Genomic DNA, 18,560 nt, shown 5'->3' on the forward strand with positions numbered 1-18,560 from the left:
CAAATGAGGAGCTGATGTTTTCTGATGAAGATTCAGACAAGGAGCAAGCCTTATTCAACAAAAAGTTTAAAAGAATGTGGCTCAATCGTCAAAAAGGAAAAGGAAGGGAAGGTTCGAAAGGTGGCTACAGAAATGACTATGAATCCAAAAAATACATCTCTCTCCTCCAACATAGACCTATTACTTTCTTTGAATGTAGAAAGCCAGGACATATCAAACTAGATTGTCCTAAGCTACTCAAGAGATCTGCAAGAGAACCCACTCACAACAAGAAGAAAGCTCTGGTCGTAGGATGGAATGATGATGAAGAAGGTTCAGATGATGAAGACAAAGACAACAATGAAGAGAACTTTCTCGTGTTCATAGCTACAGTCGATGAAACTGATGATGTAAAGATTGTGGTAAGTTCTGAAATCTCTGAAGATGATTATGATGAATTACTTGCTCATTCATATGCTTTATCTGCTAAATTTAAAATGCAAAAGAAACGGTTCACTGCTCTTCAACTAGAACATGAAAAATATGAGCAGGAAAATGAGCGCTTAATAAAAGAAAATGAAACCATGAGAAACCAAGCGTCTTCTGAAGAAGTTATTGCTCTCAGGAAAAGATTAAACTTTTTAATTGATGATTTAGATGCATTTACTCTAGGACATGATAACCTATCAAATTATGTGGAATAACAGACAGGCATATGACAAAAGAGGCCTTGGTTGTGAAAATGATACTTCATCAGAAACCTCATCTTCCAACATAAGTTTTACAACTTCTGAATCAACATCTTCTGAACTTAAATGCTTCATAGTTGACCACCAACTTATCAAAGAAAATGAGAAGTGCTCTTATGAAAATAAGGCACCGTCGAGAGCAACCCTTCAAGACCCAAGAAACTCTTGGTACCAAAAGATCAAATCATCTCTTCTGCAGGTACAGTCAACACAACAAGGGAGACTCACAAGCTGGAACCAGGAAATGGAAGACTCACAATTCAAGGAAAAGAAACGGTATATGCTCCAAGAAATTCAAACTAAGGGGCACCAAGTAAACAGGTAAAATAAATTAAAGGATGAAAAACAATGTCTACTTAGCATAAATTAATTATGTGAAAGTAGGATCATTATTTCCTTTAAAAAAATAAAAAGTGTGATGATTGATCTTTGCTAACAAGGAGCCTTGAGAACTCAGAAACCCGTGGGTCTACATAAGACAAACTTGAAGGATATCACAAAGCTTGAAGTGACACTTCTAAGTGTCATCAGAAGACAATACATAGTCTTGACCATAAAAAAAGTATATGCACACTTCTTTATGGACCATCTCCTTCAAAGTCACCATATGACTCACGTTCCGCAAAAGGTCTATCAAAACTACTTATCTGAAACTGATGTCACACATTCTGCAACTTACTCAACTTTTCTTTTATCGTCTAAAGGCTTTGTAAGGACGCAAACCCCTGGAAAGGTCTCTGATAGCCTTGCGATTATCACGCCCTGGAAAGGTGATTTCTTCCTTCTTAGAATGAAGGCAATCCACTAATCAGGTAAATGTTACAACTGCACTTGAAACCTACAAGTGACTAACAATACACTGACTTAGCTCTCACTAAGATTCACTCTCTTAGTCTTCTCTAGGATCCGATCAACCTTGATCTCCTAAAGGTAAACTAAACAACTGTTTAAGAAAGAATTGTTTACAAAGAATATGCTTCTGAAAAGCAGTAGTAAACACAATGAATTCAAGATGAAAGAATGCTTAGAAAGTTTGAATATAGCTTGCGCGTGTGAGATTCTTCCAACTGCATCTTCCAATCTTCAGCCTCTATTTATACTCCAAGGAATAGGGTTTGAACGCTGCATGGGAATGCTACCGTTGGAGGGCAGGTATGAAATTTCCAGCTTCTGCTGTGGCTGAGAATGTTAGGTAGGTCGTCAGGATAGTACATTTGCTTTTGCACTTTGGAAAGTGACTTGACCTTAAACCTAGTAGACTTCTGATAAGAGGAAGGCTTCGTGTTGGAACATGTGAAGCTTGTTGATCAGAGTCAGAGGGAAGCATGGATCTTCTGACGGTTGTATCTTCTGATTCTGAACTCAGAGCGAAGTACTTGGTCTTCAGAGCCATTTTGCTTCTGGACTTCAGAGTCATCACTTTTCAGCTTCTGGATCTTCACAGTCTTCTACACCATCAGAACATCTGAACCTTCAGAGTGTCTGGGTTGTCAGAACGTCTGGATCTTCAGAACTTCAAGTGAGCTGAGTCCTTATGAGAGCTTGATTTACTTCAGTTCTTCTGAAGCTTTTCTACTGTTCAGACTGAATATAGAGATTGCGAAAGCGTTGCTTGGGACACTCTTTTAAGCACAGTGCTTCTGATTTGTGTGAGATAACATTGAGGTCAGAGCCTGTAAATAGCACACTCAGAAAAACACGTTAGAGTATCAAAATTGTTCACACTAAAATGTTAACTTGTAATCATCAAAACATAGAGTTGTACTACTCGATCAAAACTTGATCTTACACTCGGTACTAGAAGACGTTTAACCGCAGCTGATATCACCAAACCCTAGCAGTACCCACGTGACCAAATACCTTATATGTGAATATCAAGTCACACCTTACTTAATGCATGTGGAGTTATTCTATTCCAACTTGACTCAATTTTCAACTCTCAAAAACCGAAAAGTCACCATTAACACTTTTGAGAAACTGAACCAATTAAGTCTTTCATGCCACACTTTCTCACATCATTCAAAGCTTGTGGTTTCTATACGGAAACATTAAAATCTCTGATAAAACCAAGGTCCATCAACTATTGATCTTGTTTGAACCCTTTTCCATCATCTTTTTTTTCACAAGATCAATTTCTCTACAAAAAGCCTCCATTTTCACTCAACCTTCATAACCTCAAATGGCTGGCACCAAGAAGACAACTGCAAGGAAAATCACCTCAACAACAACTGGAAGATCTCATGAAAATCTGGAAGATTCCCTACACTATATTGATTTGGACATCTTCAAACATGTGAAGTTGCATGGGTTAGAAGACCTGCTCTACCAAGATTGGGAAAATGTCTTTAACATTTCAAGAAGAGAAGTCTACATTCCAATCATTCAAGAGTTCTACTGAAATGCTGAGAAAATCAATGATGATAAAATCAAGACTCGGCTCCTCAATCAAACCATCCTTGTGACTGTACAGGATGTCGCCAAAGCTCTAAAGATCACACTCAAGATCAGCGAACGTTACACAGAAGACTGGATGGAGAAGTGCTTAGATGCGAACTGTATTTGGCCCGGTGTGCCGTCCCCATTTGGGTTGAGAACCCTAGCAGAGCTTCTGAGAAGGTCGTGACCCATCATACACACAATCTGGTTTGAAAATGTTATATTTATTAAGTGATATTTTATATTATTAAATATTAATGCCCTCATGGACCGCCTCCACCGCGCGTGGAGCGTCGTAGTGGCTCTCAAGTAGTCAAGTGCCTTTTTACGCTCCACAAAGTCATCGTCAAGAGATCCTTCACGAAGGACCAACTATCTTGCTACAACGACACCAATTATGAATCGTGGAACTGAGCTCATGGATTTGGTGGTACGCCTGTGTTGTAGAGAAGGGCTTAACCATTTCTAGAACCTTGTGATATTACCTTATCTGAAACTAGGAAAAGAAAGACACTAAAGAAAGGGAATCTTTGGTTTTGAAGATGTCATACGCTGATTTTTTGTACAAATTAGAAAATATGGTAGTTTTTGTGGAACAATTAGTCGTGTCACTCGTGTGTCTGAATCATTGTACCTTCAGAAAAATGAACTAGTGTATGAAGTGGTGAGATTCATAGGGGAAGACTATAGAAGCATGCAAGGTGAGCTTTTGTGGCGATTGGAGGAGCTAGGGAACAGGGTAATGTAGGATATGGATTTTGGGAAGTTGAGCAAGTTGGTGTGTTACTTGAGTAGATTGGAGGAGATCCAAGAAAAATTAGTGCATTTACTCGTGAATATAAGAAAGAATAATGGCGATGGTTGCTGGAAAAATGATGATGATGGTTGGCCCGAAAAAATGGTGGAAATATGGAGAAGGAGAAAGAAGAACAGTCCATAAATTAAGTGATGCGAAAAATGGGTCATGTGAGCACGATGATGTTATATGTCGTCACATGTCTTTATTTGAATTAAAAAAATTGTCAAGGATCAAAAGTCATAAAAAAACTAGGGGTGTAAGCGGGTACAATCCGATACGCGAATCCGAACAAACCGATCCGAACCGAACACATTACGATGGGTTGGATTGGACCATCGGCTCAGTTCGGATTTTTTTTACTGCATCCGATCACCATCGATTCGGGTATCGGATTTGGGGTTTGAAAAACTGATAAATACGAACCAATCCAATGAATTGAGAATTGTCATTTACATTCATCCCAAACATTCTAGTGCATTTCATTGGCTATTTATATTTGTATTGGAAATGTTGGTATTATTTGGATTATATGGATTATGTCTTTATCGAATCTTTTGTTCTTTGAAAATGTTAGATTTTTCTATATTTATATAATTTTTAACAGTTTTCGAATAATTCTCATGCAAATTTTTAAGTAATGTTTTTTTATTCCAAATCTGATTATCCGATCTGAACCAATCCAATTGAGATTGAGTTGGTTTGGTTCGGGTTTAGAAGACAAAATTAGGAAATCCAAACCGAACATATTTAATTGATTCAGACATTTAAACCCCATAAATCTGAACAAATTCGGTCCGATTACACCCAAAAGCAAACTATTAAGACCTCTTGGATTTGAACTTATATGTCCAGGAATTAGAACATATGTAATCCATAAAAGTATTTAATTACCTATTAATTATTTATGACTTTGGTTCAAATCTTTAAATGCATTATTAAGTACATTAGTTATTAACCTATTAAAGTATTAAACACTATATATATATATATATATATATATATATATATATATATATATATAAGAACTCAACATGAAGGGAAACAAAAATTTCAAACATTCAAAATTATTAATAAAAATAGTATTATTCATTTAAGAAAAGAGCCCCACAAAGATAAATACAAAAAAAAAGTCTTACATCTGGAGACAACGTTAAATGGGGTGGGAAGCGTGATCATCCACTATTTCATTGTCCTAATTCACAGCATAATCAGCATGAACTTGTTGTGTAGTAAATTGCTAGAACCAGTGATAGAGTGTGATATTGATATACATGTTTGATATATTCAGACCAAAATTTTTCTCTGATCTCATTTACACCATTTTTTCTATCTATCTCTCTCTTTTTCATTTCTATCTCTCAAGGTGGAGGTGGAGTTATTATTTTTGTTCCTGAAATTCTTCTCGGGATTGAACTTCACGTGTGTCTCTTTCCTCAAATTTCCTAGCTATAAATTCATCTTATTCTGCCCTATATATCTATTAGATCTAGTTGTTTGATATCTTTGTTGCACTTCAAATTTGTGATATGGCTCACATTCCCCAAACCCAGGTCATTCACCATGTCTGTACCAATTTAACATTGGGTGAGTGTCCTTGTGACAAAAGTTTGCCATGTCCCTTTATACCCATTGTTAATGATGGAAGCCAAAGTCGTCACACAAAGATGAAGGATCCTGCACCTGCTGAACCTAGAAGGTGGGGCTACTCCACCTATTTGATGCTTTATGATGATCCATGGAAGATAAGGAAAAGGCTCACTGTGAGTGATCTTGGAAACTTGAGAAGACTCTTGTTGCACAAAGACTTGGTTGAGGGCTTGGTGCTTCCTGTGTTGAGCTCCGAGGCCCAAACCGAGGCTTTGAGTGAAAATGGAACCATAGTTTCAATTTGGGATGTGGACACTGAATCCATGCATTATATGGTTTTTAAGCAATGGGTTTCTTCAAAAAGCTATGTTTTCATTGATGACTGGACCAATAATTTTGTGAGAAGAAGGGGTTTGAAGATAGGGGATGAAATTAGACTTCACTGGGATCCATACAATAACCGCTTTAATTTTTCTGTTCTTTACAATTAGTTGTTGTTTTTATTTTTCACCCCATTGTCCGGTCTCATTGTGTGTTTGATTCAACATATGCAACAACTGGAATATGTATGGATATGCAAAATCTAATATATTGTGTATTTTATGAAACATATGCAAATTTGAGAACTTTCCAAACATTCTGTTATTTTGGTTTTGAATACATTTGTTAGCGATTATAATCCATTCACACTCATTTCACCCACCCTCTAATAAAGAGATGAGAGTAAAAGAGATATGGATTTGTATAGACTTGCCATTGTTGCTGGTGTTATTCTCGAGTGTTATGCGTCCTTGTGGTGATTTTTTTTATTTACATTTATTGGGTTTCAAAAAATTTCTGAGATTTGTTCCGCTATCCTGCTCACATGAGAGAGCATTTCTCTCAGGCTTTCAAATCTTATTAATAAATCGTTATTGTTTCTTGATAAAAATTGATATATGGATGATATGGTAGAAAAAACTAGAGATGGGGGGAGAGAGTTTGTGGAAATAGGACGAAATAAAAATGAGATGTAATTGAATCAAAATCTCATTTGTTAATTCATTGAGACCTACAATTGCATTATTTTTATTTATGTGTTTTCACTTTTTGTTACTCAAAGAATCATATATAAGTACAATTAATTTCATTATTTCTTCTTCTTAATTTTCAAAGTGTCTAAAATTGTATGAAGTTCACATCATTTTCTTGATCAAATTTTAGATTATCTTTTATTTTTTTCTTCATATCATGAATATATATATATATATATATATATATATATATATAACATTTCACATGAGAAGATATTAGGAAACGTAAATACATTTTATACAATGAATACAAAAAGAATTTTTTTAACTTAAGAATATATTTCTTTCACGATCGAGTTTCCATTTTTTTTTTGATAAAAAACGCTTACAAAACAAACAAAAGAAAAACTAGACCCTCATGAACACAGTGCCCATTCGGTCTTCCCTTAACAACGACACAACCCCCTGGATAGGAGTATCCCACACAAGCAGCGCAGACGCCGACGAAGCTCCGTGCTTAGCGAGGTAATCCGCCACAGCATTCCCTTCCCGAAGTATATGCTGACATCGCACTTGCCACAATCACAGAAGCAAAGCTTTAACCCGACCAATTACCGATCCATACCGATGAAAAGGAGGATGAGCCCCAGTGATCAGCCCCAAAGCTAACAAGGAGTCGGAAAATAAATCAATTTCCCTGAAGCCATGATCCCAACAAAGTGTTAAGCCATGGAGGATCGCAAACAATTCTGCACACAAGCTATCTGCTATGCCAAGATGTCCTGTATACCCCAGCCGCCAACTCCCATCAACGGTACGCACGACTCCACCAAACCCAGCAGCTCTTGGGTTTCCCAAAGAGCTTCCGTCAGTATTCAATGCAACCGACCCGTCCCTAGGAGGCTGCTAGTGCACCCACCTTATCGATGGCCGAGAAACCTCTCGGTGGTACACGTTTGCGAGGAGCAACCACAGCTCACGAGCTTCCCGAACAACCTTGTGGACCACGAGAGGTTGACCAGAGAAAATGAACCGACATCTCTCCTTCCAAAGAACCCACGCAGTAGCCAACACGATGTGCAACCCGAAGCCATCAAATAGGTGAAGGACCTCCCCAAAACTCTGCATGTCGAAGAACGCTTGAGGGAGAATAAAACCGGTGCCCCTCCAAACGCTCCTTGCGGCCACACAGTCCCTAACACAGTGCAAAATTGATTCATCCTCACGACCACAACGAGGGCACAACGCAAACACCACTAACGATCGCTGCAACAACAACAGACGAGTGGGCAAGGCAACATGAAGCACCTGCCAAAGAACACACGAATATTCTCTGGCGCTTGCACCCTCCAGACCTTGTTCCACAATTCCCCACCCAGCCCGTTGAGTCAACCACTGGAACCCCTCCTTAGCTGAGTAATTTCCATTCAGATTATGCTTCCACACTAGGCAATCTTGAGTCCCTGCATCAAAGAAAACATGCTGGAAAGGGGAGAAGAACTGTGTAATCTCAGGCGGCAAGGCTGTATAAAGTAACAAAGGAACGAAAGAGCCATTGGAGAAGACATCCTTGAGAGTCAGCGCCACATCATGAATGTCAACTACGGGAACCTTCTGGCCCAAGTAACCCAGCGGAGACCAGCAAGAGTACCAAAAAGAAGAAGATCCGTCCCCAAAACGGACATCAAAGCCTTCCCGCAGCAACCCGCCACTACTACAGAAATGACATTTTGTCACGCATCTATTGTCACGGTTATAGGCGGAACCGTGATAATAGAGCAATTACCACGGTTATAAAGGGAACCGTGGTAATAGATAACAATACTTTATTAATTTTTTAATGGACCGTGACAATAGAGAATTTTACTCTTCAAATTTTTTTCAGAATTTTTCCTAAACCCTATCTCCCACGCACTCGATCTCCCACTCTCCCACTCTCCATCGACCCATTCCATATCTACCACCGCCGCTGCTCTGTTCTTATCCTACCGCCGCCGCCACTGCTCTGTCCTTCTCCCACCGCCGCCGCCGCTCTGTTCCTGCGCCCCTCTTCCACCACCGCTCTTGCATTTTGCCTACAATCTATTACCCGGGAGAGGCTACTAGCATTGTCCTTAGTGCTGCAACTTCTGTTTGGTTGCCAGTATCGCGACAAAGGGTGTTTGATTTTCTGCGTGATGGACAAAATAGAGGCAAATGGGACATCTTTTCTAGTGATGTAACAAATCAGGAGATGCACCATGTTATCAAAGGGCAAGGACAAGGTAATTGTGTTTCTGTACTTGGAACTAGTAATAATGTAAGTACAGTCATTTACATTAAGCACTTTTGTCATGAACCAATTAAGGTTAAGCTGTTAGACGACTTCATTGTTTTGACCACTTCATTGTTTTCTTTTTTATTAATGATGTGGGACTTTTGTTGTGGGTCTGAGGTTTGAATGTTGGATGATTGGGGCAAGGTATTGGCTTGAGGTTTGAGGTTCCAGTTGCTTTGTTTTTCAATGAAAATGGGAAGAGAAGTGGAGAAGGTTGTGGTTCTATTTTGGACTTTAATAAAAGGGCTTGATTCGAAAGGAGTTGTGTTGGACAAAACCAGTGTGCAGTGACAGTGGCCCCTGAAATTTTTGAACGAGATCCATGTCCAAATGTCATGAAGAAACTCTCAGTGGAGGCCGTATGCACTTGATCGTTTTCAACCTCAGAAAATAAATGGAATAAAGTTTCCAAGTTGTTTTTCTTTTCCTGCAATTCATAGTAGCTGCTAGATTCATAGTTGTATATATATCTCATTGAGCACAACAAGTAGCTGCTAGATAAAACATTAGTCTAATTTCTCAAGCACTATAAGCAGGGTAGCACTAATACTAGTACTAGTACTAGTTAGTAACCAAACATTTAGAGTTTATACTGATTTTTTGTAAATTCCCACTTGTTCTTTGAGTGCTGATTTTTTGTAAATTCCCACTTGCTGTCTTGCACCTTCTTTGAGTGCTGATTTTTTTTGTGTAACTGTATTGCTATTTTCATTGTAAATTCCCACTTGTTCTTTTCTTTTTTGCTTGTGTATTTTCCTAATTTTAATTACTCTTGTTTATTTTGAAGGATTAGAATTGCAATCAGTGTATCCTGCGTGGGAATCGGAAAATTGCAGAGGAGCAAGTGCCACGGCTGTAGCTCGTAGTCATAGGCAAAGTTACTTGGTTGATTTGTTGTATCAATTTGGCAAAAAGGTATTTTGTTTTACATCTTTGCTTTGTTTTTCCTTGCCTTACCTTCATTTCAGCTTGATTTTTTTTCCCTTGCTTTGTATCAATTAAGTGAGTTTTGACATATGGTTCAGAATTTAAGCTGCATATGTAGGTGCCCACTAGGGTGGGTAACCTTTTTTTTTGGTCCACCGGTGCTCCATCATTAATCATCATTAGATCTTAGCATCTTAGAATATTCTGTAATTGAATGGTCAAGATTTAATGAATGACAAAAGGGTAAAAATGTAAATGACCCAAACTCATCTTTCCCAACCAATCTTACTCTGTCCCTGAATCACCAAGAAGGCAAGAACCCAGAAACCACAGGTATTGAATTCTCAGGAACCAGAAACCACCACAGCACCACCCTCCAGCCACCGTGACCCTGACCGCAGCAGTACCTGAACCATGGCCCAAACCCCACCAACCACCAAACCAGGTTCCCATATACCCCACCATAACCTCACTTCCCAACCTCTGTACCAAAGCCATGTGAATCAGACACTAGAAATCCACATCTCAGCCTCCAACACAACCCACAAGAAACAAGAAACACGGAAGAAGATCGAGATGACGGCGGGTTGAAGTGTGGTGATGGAAAAGAGAAAAGGGGTTGAAGCAAGATATGGGTTAGATCTGGGTTGAAGCAAGACCATGAGAGTATGTTTCCTCTCCCACCGTTGCTGCCGCCGCCCTCCGCCTTCAGCGCTGACAGGATCGCGACCTAGCACAATTTACAGACAAACAAAGCAATCTCTCTCTTTCTCTTCTTGCTCTGAAAAATTAAACAAAAGAAAGGAAAAATTCAACATTGCTATTTTAATATTGTAATCTCATGGTCTGAATTTGGTTCACTGGATGGTAGATTCGAGGTGAAGATGTGTGTTCTGAGTCTGCTAATTCACCATGTGGTCACATGAATATTCACGAGACGCATTGGATATTAATTTCATTACTAGACTCTGTTCAATTGGCTGGTTTCATTATGGACAGTATGTTGCCACCGGCGAAGAGATGGGAGACAGGGATGGAGGGGTAGAGCTGCAGAGGAGAGTGGGAGAGAGAAGAAGAGGACGGACTAAAGTCTGAAATACCCCTAGTGCAAAGTCAAAAATACCCCTGGTGCACCGGTGGACCAAAAAAAAAGGTTACCCACCCTAGTGGGCACCGCATATGTATACATAAAAGCTAAGTTCCTGTGAGCAAAAGAGATAACTGTGTACAGTACATGTTGACAAATAGAAATAGAGAACTAATTGAGGCCAGGTCAACGGAGGCTTATCATGTGTAGTTTACTTCTATGTCTATTGTTTAGTTTGTGTCACCTTGTGTTTTAGAATGAAGACATTAATTAACCTTTGTCCACCACGTAGGTATGGACCGTAAATGGATGTTTGCTAATCGCTTATCCGATGAATATGCTGCCGGGGTGAAAGAGTTTGTTAAATTTGCGGTTCAAAATGCAAAGAACCCAAATAGTTTGCTATGCCCTTGTTTAGTTTGTTTGCATGGTATTCGAGTTAATCCACTTGAATTAGAAGATCATCTAATTTGCAAGGGAATTGATAAAAACTATATATGTTGGTCAAATCATGGCGAGTCCAGATTTGATTATAGTGATGCAGCAGATAGTGTGAGATCTACCTCATTTGGAGCAGAGGAAGATGCATGTGATGGTGACCGTGTTGAGGAAATGGCGAAGGCGGTTGAAGATGATCTTCGTGATTGTCCTCAAATGTTTGAGAGGCTGAAAAATGATGCGGGGACATCTCTTTATAATGGATGCTCTAAATTCACAAGACTATCTGCGGTCTTTATATGAGGTACTTTTTTAAACTTTACTGAAAACAAGTTTTTGGTTTTCTTATCTAAGCAATTTTTTAACATTGTATTTTATTTGTATATTCTTATTTAAGGTTCTTATTTGATCACTGTGTGGCTGAAAACTTGAGTGAGAAATTTGCCTTTTTGAGTCCTCATCGAACGGCACATGGGCTGACCAATCAAAGCCAATATATTTCGGATGCAATTATGGCAAATGCACACCCAAACCAATTATATCTTGCACCGGTCAATATAGGGTGAGAAATATTGGATGAAATTTGTAAATATTAATTCATAGTTACTTGATTAATTTATATGATTAGCTACTTGATTTATTAATATCATAATTTAACATGTGTTGCTTGCACATTGGGTGTTGGTTGTGATCAATGCCACTACAGGGACCTTATTTTACTTGGATCCTATACATGGTAGTTTGAATCAACGCAAAGTCATGAAAGATATGTTTGATAAGTAAGCTTATATAGATCTACTTGCTATGTTAGTCATGCTATTCAACATATTTAATCATGAGTTTTTCATTCAATTTGTTAGTGCAATGATGATCTACCGTGCTAATTGCAATGACAAGAGGATTACATGGTCCAAAGCCAAATGGAATACTATAAAGGTATACATATTTACATAACTGAAAACAATTAGATCTAGCTACCAAATCACTGATATATATTATATTTGTTTTTTATAGTGCCCTGCCCAAACAAATTATATAGATTGCGGGTACTATGTACTAAGCTTTCTAAAGGAGATAATTGCGCACAAAAAATCTACAATTCCACAAGCGGTATGGAACTTTGACTAAATTCTTAATTTTTCCTATTTTCAAGTGTGACTCTAAATTTTGTTACTTTTACCATCATTTTGCAGTACTTCTCTGATTGTCAATTTGGCTTCTACGATGAGGATCAACTAAATGAAATTAAAGAAGAGTGGGCTACTTATGTGTTAAAGAATTTTGCCTAGTGTGGGCTATTTGGTTTAATTCCTTGTGAGAGTATGGGCTACTTATGGTATGGAACTGCACTGCATGTTTTTTTAGAGTATTTGGTTCAAGCAGTGTACTGTATTGGCTAGTGTGGGATATTTGGTTTAATTCGTTGTGAGAGTATGTTCTCAACAACAATTAGTATTGTTTTGGACAAGTTAGTGTAAATGTACTGTTTTCTTATTCAAGGTTGGAACATTTGAGTAATTTGGCTAGAATATGTGAATGTTGGTGATTTTATGCAATTTATTTTTCAATATAAACGTACTAAAATTTATGCACACACCAGGTAAAAAAAAAATTCAAAAATTCTGTAGCAATTTCACAGACCAGGTGTATGACCTATTGTCACGGTTATAACCGTGGCAATAGAGGCCACCTATTGTCACGGTTATTTACTGAACCGTGGCAATAGAGGGAACCTATTGTCACGGTTACGTTTTACAAACCGTGATAACAGACTAATCAATTGTCACGGTTAAGTAGGTAACCGTGACAATATGTGGACTCTAATGCCACGGTTACGTTTTACAAACCGTGATAACAGGCGTATCAATTGTCACGGTTCCGTCTTTAACCGTGACAATTGAGCAATTGTCACGCCTTCTATTGTCACGGTTAAACCGTGACGAATGGGCGGTTTTAACCGTGACGAAAGGCCTTTTCTGTAGTAGTGCGCGAGCCTTGAGAACGGACCGCCAAAAATAAGAACCACCATTTACTTGCATTGGCATGATACATTTGGCTTTTCAAAGTCTAAAATGTAAAAGAAAGTTTCACCGATACCATTTTAGTGAAAGGTATAGTTGGAAGCAATTAATTGATACTCACTTAAATATTTTGAAATTACAAATAAATAAAAGTAAATGAATACTTTAAAAGATGAAAAATTTGAAGGAAGTATCTGTTGACCCAAATAATTATTAATGACAAATTAGTAATGACTTAAGTTGAAAATTTTAAAATTATTTAATTATACAATATAAAAATATTAATTATTAAATGATCAAATTACTATCTCGCCAGCGTGTGGGAGGTGCGGTGTAGAGAAGGAGGACCTCGATCACCTTTTTAGAAATTGCGCAGCATCTCAACAACTTTGGCATCAGTTTCGAGCCCTCCTACCTCCGTTGGACGTGCATGAACCTTTCCAGACATGGTTCCGACGGATACTAGCTCGGAGAGATCATCTTCTGGTGGTGGCGACTCTCTGGTGGTCGTGGCGCTGGAGAAACAACTCTATCTTCAACGACAACGCTTGGCCAATCGATTATGTCACCAAGCAGGTCCTTTTAGATGTCATGGTCTGGAGGAATGGCAAGTATTCAAATGCTCTACAACCGCCGAGAGCAAGCCTAGCGCCGGGGACATACGGGGTCTGGGTGGACGGAAGCTGGAACATGAACACGAGGCAGATGGGGGGAGGAGCGATTGTGAAATTTGGTATGGGGAGTTGGGTGTCGGGAACTTCCCAGAATTTTGGGATGGGCACAGCGTTCTTAGCGGAGTTGGGCGTCTGGGCTTTCGCGATGTGGTGTACTTCACAGATTGCACTGGTGTGGTGGAGGCTCTCCAACCTGAAGCTGCAGCAGATCAGTACTGGGACAGGGATGTGCTATCTTCTGTCAAGGACTTGCTCAAGCGTGACTGGCGAGCTAAGGTGGCCTTGGTTCCCAGGGAGCGTAACACAGCAGCTGACACTCTTGCTCGCGCGGCGACGAACGACGGAGGACCTCCTAGTATGGGGTCAACCTCCCTCAAGCTTGGTCCAAGCCTTGCTTGTCGATGGAGTAGGATAGTTCTGTTTTTCTGTTCTTGCTTTTCTTTAGTTTTCCATATGTGACAAAAAAATATATGATCAAATTACTTTTTTCTTGATAAAAAGGCATATGATAAGATATGTTAGTAAAAAATAGATGATGTATGAACTATTTATGACTTGAGCTCAAAATCTTTACATGCATTTACAGAGATATTTAACGTTAAACCTGAAAACTGTCCCTGAACTTTAAGGGAGATTTAATTTCCGTCCCTCGCCGGAAAATCTTCCTAAATACACCCTCAGACTATGATAAGTAGCTGAAAATGGTCATGCCGGAGTGGTGGCGTTGACCGTTGTGTCCATGTGTTCCGGCGAGGCACATGTGGCAAAGCCACGTCATTTAATAAAGCTGACGTGGCTTTTTTAGTTTTTAAATCATTTCCAGGAATTTTTTATCTTTGGACTGGGCGAGACTCTAGGGTCCCTCGCCCAGGCGCGCCAGCCCGGGGCGACGTGCAAGCCAGGAAATTGGGCCTTCTCCCGGGAGGCCCAACTGGCCCATTATGAGAAATTAGGGGCGCCAAACCCAACCCCCAAATCTATAAATAGGGGACGGTTGTCAATTGTAAGGGACTCTTAGCTCATTTGAGAAATAAAAGCTTGAAATTCAGTTACTTTCTCTCTCTAAGCGGTTACGCTCTAAACTCTCTCTAGATTCTTGTAACACCCCGATTTCGGTGGCGTCACTTTAGTAAGCAAAATAAACTTAATGCGGAAAAACGTAAATAATTTTTTTTTTTTGATAATAGAACCAAAGATTGAAAGAAATAAACTCCCAACAAAAGATAACAAAACTAGTATATAACATAAATACAGCCCCCGCTGTAAGTAGCAACCTCGTCACGAGTAACCTCCAGTGACGGAAAGTAGAAAAGTGTAACGCCCGTAGGCAAAATGTACAATCCCAAAAGGATAGGTCACGTGTCAGCAACACAAGCCCTCAATAATAAGAATAAGTCAGAGCTATGACACTAACACCCAACCTTAGTAGACTCTAAACACCCATCCCTAAACTTCCATCGTCGACCCTCATCTGGTCCTGCATTCAGTCCGGGTCCACGTCGAAGGCTTAGTAGTAGTCATGTCGCTCTGGGTCTTCCCCGTACGACGAAGCACCACGAAACAATCCGTCAACGGCATCTGACAAAAAGGGCATACATAGCCCCCCAAACACAGGTAGCACGCGCAAGGGTCAACTTACAGAATATAGTATAGAGAATACAAGACAACAGGTAAAGTATAAGGGGTATATATATGTTGTATATATACATGTAAGTTCTGCATTGTCTACCCTAAGGTTTAAATATAGCATGTTATCAAATCTCTAGTACAATTCAATCATCAAAGCACATAACGATATTTATCAACATCTACTCATCAAAACACATAACGATGTTTATCAACATCAACTCCTCTAAACACATAACGATGTTTATCAACATCAACTCATCCAAATCCCAACGAATATAATTAGAGTGCATGATATGTCAATGCAACGTAAATCTTGACAATTCCGGAAGAAGTAGGCTGGGCACGATCAAGTCGGTCCTAACACTGGCATTGTGTCGACCATAACCCTCGAGTGTCACTTACAACCTTGACATAGCCGGATTAGTCCTAACCCTGCGGGTCGACTTTTCCCTCCGCCATGCCCGACAATCAACAGGTCGATCCTAACCTCACGGTCGATCATATCCCCCGTCGATGTCCGAATTACCCGAAGGTATAAACAGTACCCGAAGGCATAAACTGTACCAGAAGGCATAAACTGTACCCGAAGGCATAAAGATATACTGTACCCGAAGGTATATAGATATACTGTACCCGAAGGTATATACTGTACCCGAAGGCATATACTGTACCCGAAGGCATATACTGTACCCGAAGGTATATAGATATACTGTACCCGAAGGTATATAGATATTCTGTACCTGAAGGTATATACTGTACCCGAAGGCATATACTGTACCCGAAGGCATATACTGTATCTCCTGATGATCTCCAAATCATCCGACTCATCTCCATCCGATGGTCAAAACTGCTCAACGAGCAAGAGTATCAACATACTCGGAAACTATCAATTTTCCGGACTTATCCCCCGGATAGCCCAACAACACATAGCTGCTCCAACAGCACAAGAGTATCAACATACTCAAAACTTATCAAACTCCATCAACACTTGGATCTGACGACACTTCTCGTTTTCCAAAACTAAGATTTGCATCCGAAGCTTCCTCTCGAGTTTATTATCCTTATGTGAAGATTTAGAGGTTGTTTAATGTCTTATGAGTTTTCTTTACAAAATAGTATCCTTTTAGTCTTATCGCAAATCCTATCAGTTCTCAGGATCTCCTAATCCCCAAATGACACCAGAGAATGTCTCGATCCATAAAACACCATAACAAGTCCCGAATCTCATTCGTCCTATCAAACTTTCCCCAAAACTCTCAAAATAAAATCGGCATGACCTGCCCGCTATTCTCACTATTCAGAAACTCAGATTTCATTGCTAAAGCATAAATAACTCAGCACCATCAATCAACATGTCATATATCAACATAATAAGCAATAACCACATAGCACTTAGCATATAAGGCATGCACCACACATCCTAGATTACCCACATAGCACATAGCATGTAAGTCAATCTCCAAAAACATTCAGTAGATGAATCATCTACATTGTCAGCCGAAGCCTCAGAAAACATTTTTCCAATCAACCACACACAAGTGCATAAACAGTAAATCAATGTCGAAAGCATCGACCCTAAGCATTAACTAATAAGGTAAGTTTCCCTTACCTCTAGTTATTCCAGCGTTCTCCTCAAACGTTCCTTCACAATGAGCTCCTTGATCTTCAGGAAATTCTTCAAAAGAACCTTTAGAGTAAAAACCACAGAATTCCATCAAGGACTAATAGAAACTTAGTAATCAATTCTCACTAAGGTTACACGAAGTAGTATATACTCCGAGGTACGATAATCTAGCGCGAAAGGACAAGTTTTCGGAAAAGGAAATTTTCCTCCTCCTCCCCCTATAGGCTCGGCCACTTTAGGTAATTAGGGGACTCGATTTTTCTTCGATCAAACTTGGTCCCTATGCTATCATTAGCCGTAACTAAGGGTATTCTGAACTCGGAAAAATTATCGGATCAAAAACTGTCGCAGGGGTATTTTGGTCATGATTTTTAACTTAGAAATTTCAAAACTGAAATCCCAAAAACCAAATTTGACAGGGACGTTACTAACGACGTTTATGACAACTAATCCTACTAGCACTAAGCTAAGGCGATAGTTTTTAGCCTAAAGGTTGAAGCTTTACTCAAAAAACTCCAAAAATGGGTATTTAAGGCTAAAATTGATTCCGACGGAAATCCGGCGGCATAACGGAAAATCTAAACCGGCAGAAGTGATCTTGGGCACATAAGGAAGAGGTTTAGGATCAGAAATGAAATATTCAGGATAGTTTTGCAAAAACCTCAAAACTATCAGCTCAGAAAGTCTACAGAAAAGCTATGGAAAAAGCGATCAGAGGTAAGGATTAGCGACTATACCTCGAAACCTTGAAGCAGCAACTGATTGATCGACGATCAAGCAAGTAATGAAGAAAACTCTTCTTCCTTCCTCCTTGTTGAAGCTCGCGGCCTTGGAGAGAAAAATGGAGGAGTTTTGTGTTTTTTTCTCACTTGCTTGCTATATATAGAAGATGGAAATTCGCGGGAAAATGAAAGTTTCGCGAATCTGATTTTTCCGGCGTCATTCTCCGTGAATTCTAAGATATGTTTTGGCAAAAGAATTCCAAAACTAAAAAGATGTCTCCTTGTATTTTTGGCAACTAATGCATAGTCTGTGTAAAACTATTTTACCCGATAAGTTGCTTTTTGCATCGAATGTCGGAATGGAAAACTTCCTTCTGAAGAAAGATTGAAATCATCAAGAAAAATGGGTGTACGCGTGTAGAATCTTCATTTGAAGCTCTGAATAGAAAAAGTCTTCATTGTCGGTTGATTCTAGGGTTTTGAAATACCAGGGATTCGGTTTCGGCAAACTTCCGATGATTGGAATCGGACGTTCGTAGATCCTAGAGTTTCGCCTCG

General features: G+C 39.3%; 1 protein-coding gene, 1 long non-coding RNA gene and 1 pseudogene across 3 annotated transcripts; all 3 read left to right on the forward strand.

The window, feature by feature from the left end:
- Nucleotides 1-2,907: 2,907 nt before the first annotated feature.
- Nucleotides 2,908-4,104, forward strand: LOC130744019 (putative clathrin assembly protein At4g40080; annotated as a pseudogene).
- A 1,385-nt stretch (nucleotides 4,105-5,489) lies between these two features.
- On the forward strand, nucleotides 5,490-6,041 carry LOC130744020 (B3 domain-containing protein At2g33720-like). The gene has a single exon (XM_057596216.1). It carries the CDS (start codon nucleotides 5,490-5,492, stop codon nucleotides 6,039-6,041), a length of 552 nt encoding a protein of 183 aa, XP_057452199.1.
- Nucleotides 6,042-9,648: 3,607 nt separating this feature from the next.
- LOC130748836 (uncharacterized) lies at nucleotides 9,649-11,889 on the forward strand. Of its 2 annotated transcripts, XR_009022786.1 has the most exons (4): nucleotides 9,649-9,795; nucleotides 11,187-11,324; nucleotides 11,419-11,636; nucleotides 11,730-11,889. It is a non-coding gene; the product is annotated as an uncharacterized LOC130748836 (long non-coding RNA). The 2 variants fall into 2 exon arrangements; XR_009022785.1 differs by having other exon boundaries at nucleotides 11,187-11,636.
- Nucleotides 11,890-18,560: the final 6,671 nt, after the last annotated feature.

This window comes from Lotus japonicus, chromosome 3 (assembly GCF_012489685.1).
Source record: "Lotus japonicus ecotype B-129 chromosome 3, LjGifu_v1.2".
NCBI classification, from domain to species: domain Eukaryota; kingdom Viridiplantae; phylum Streptophyta; class Magnoliopsida; order Fabales; family Fabaceae; genus Lotus; species Lotus japonicus.

What these genes read in the sequence shown, in the direction of transcription:
- LOC130744020 (XM_057596216.1), top strand. Translation starts at nt 5,490, where the DNA reads ATGGCTCACATTCCCCAAACCCAGGTCATTCACCATGTCTGTACCAAT.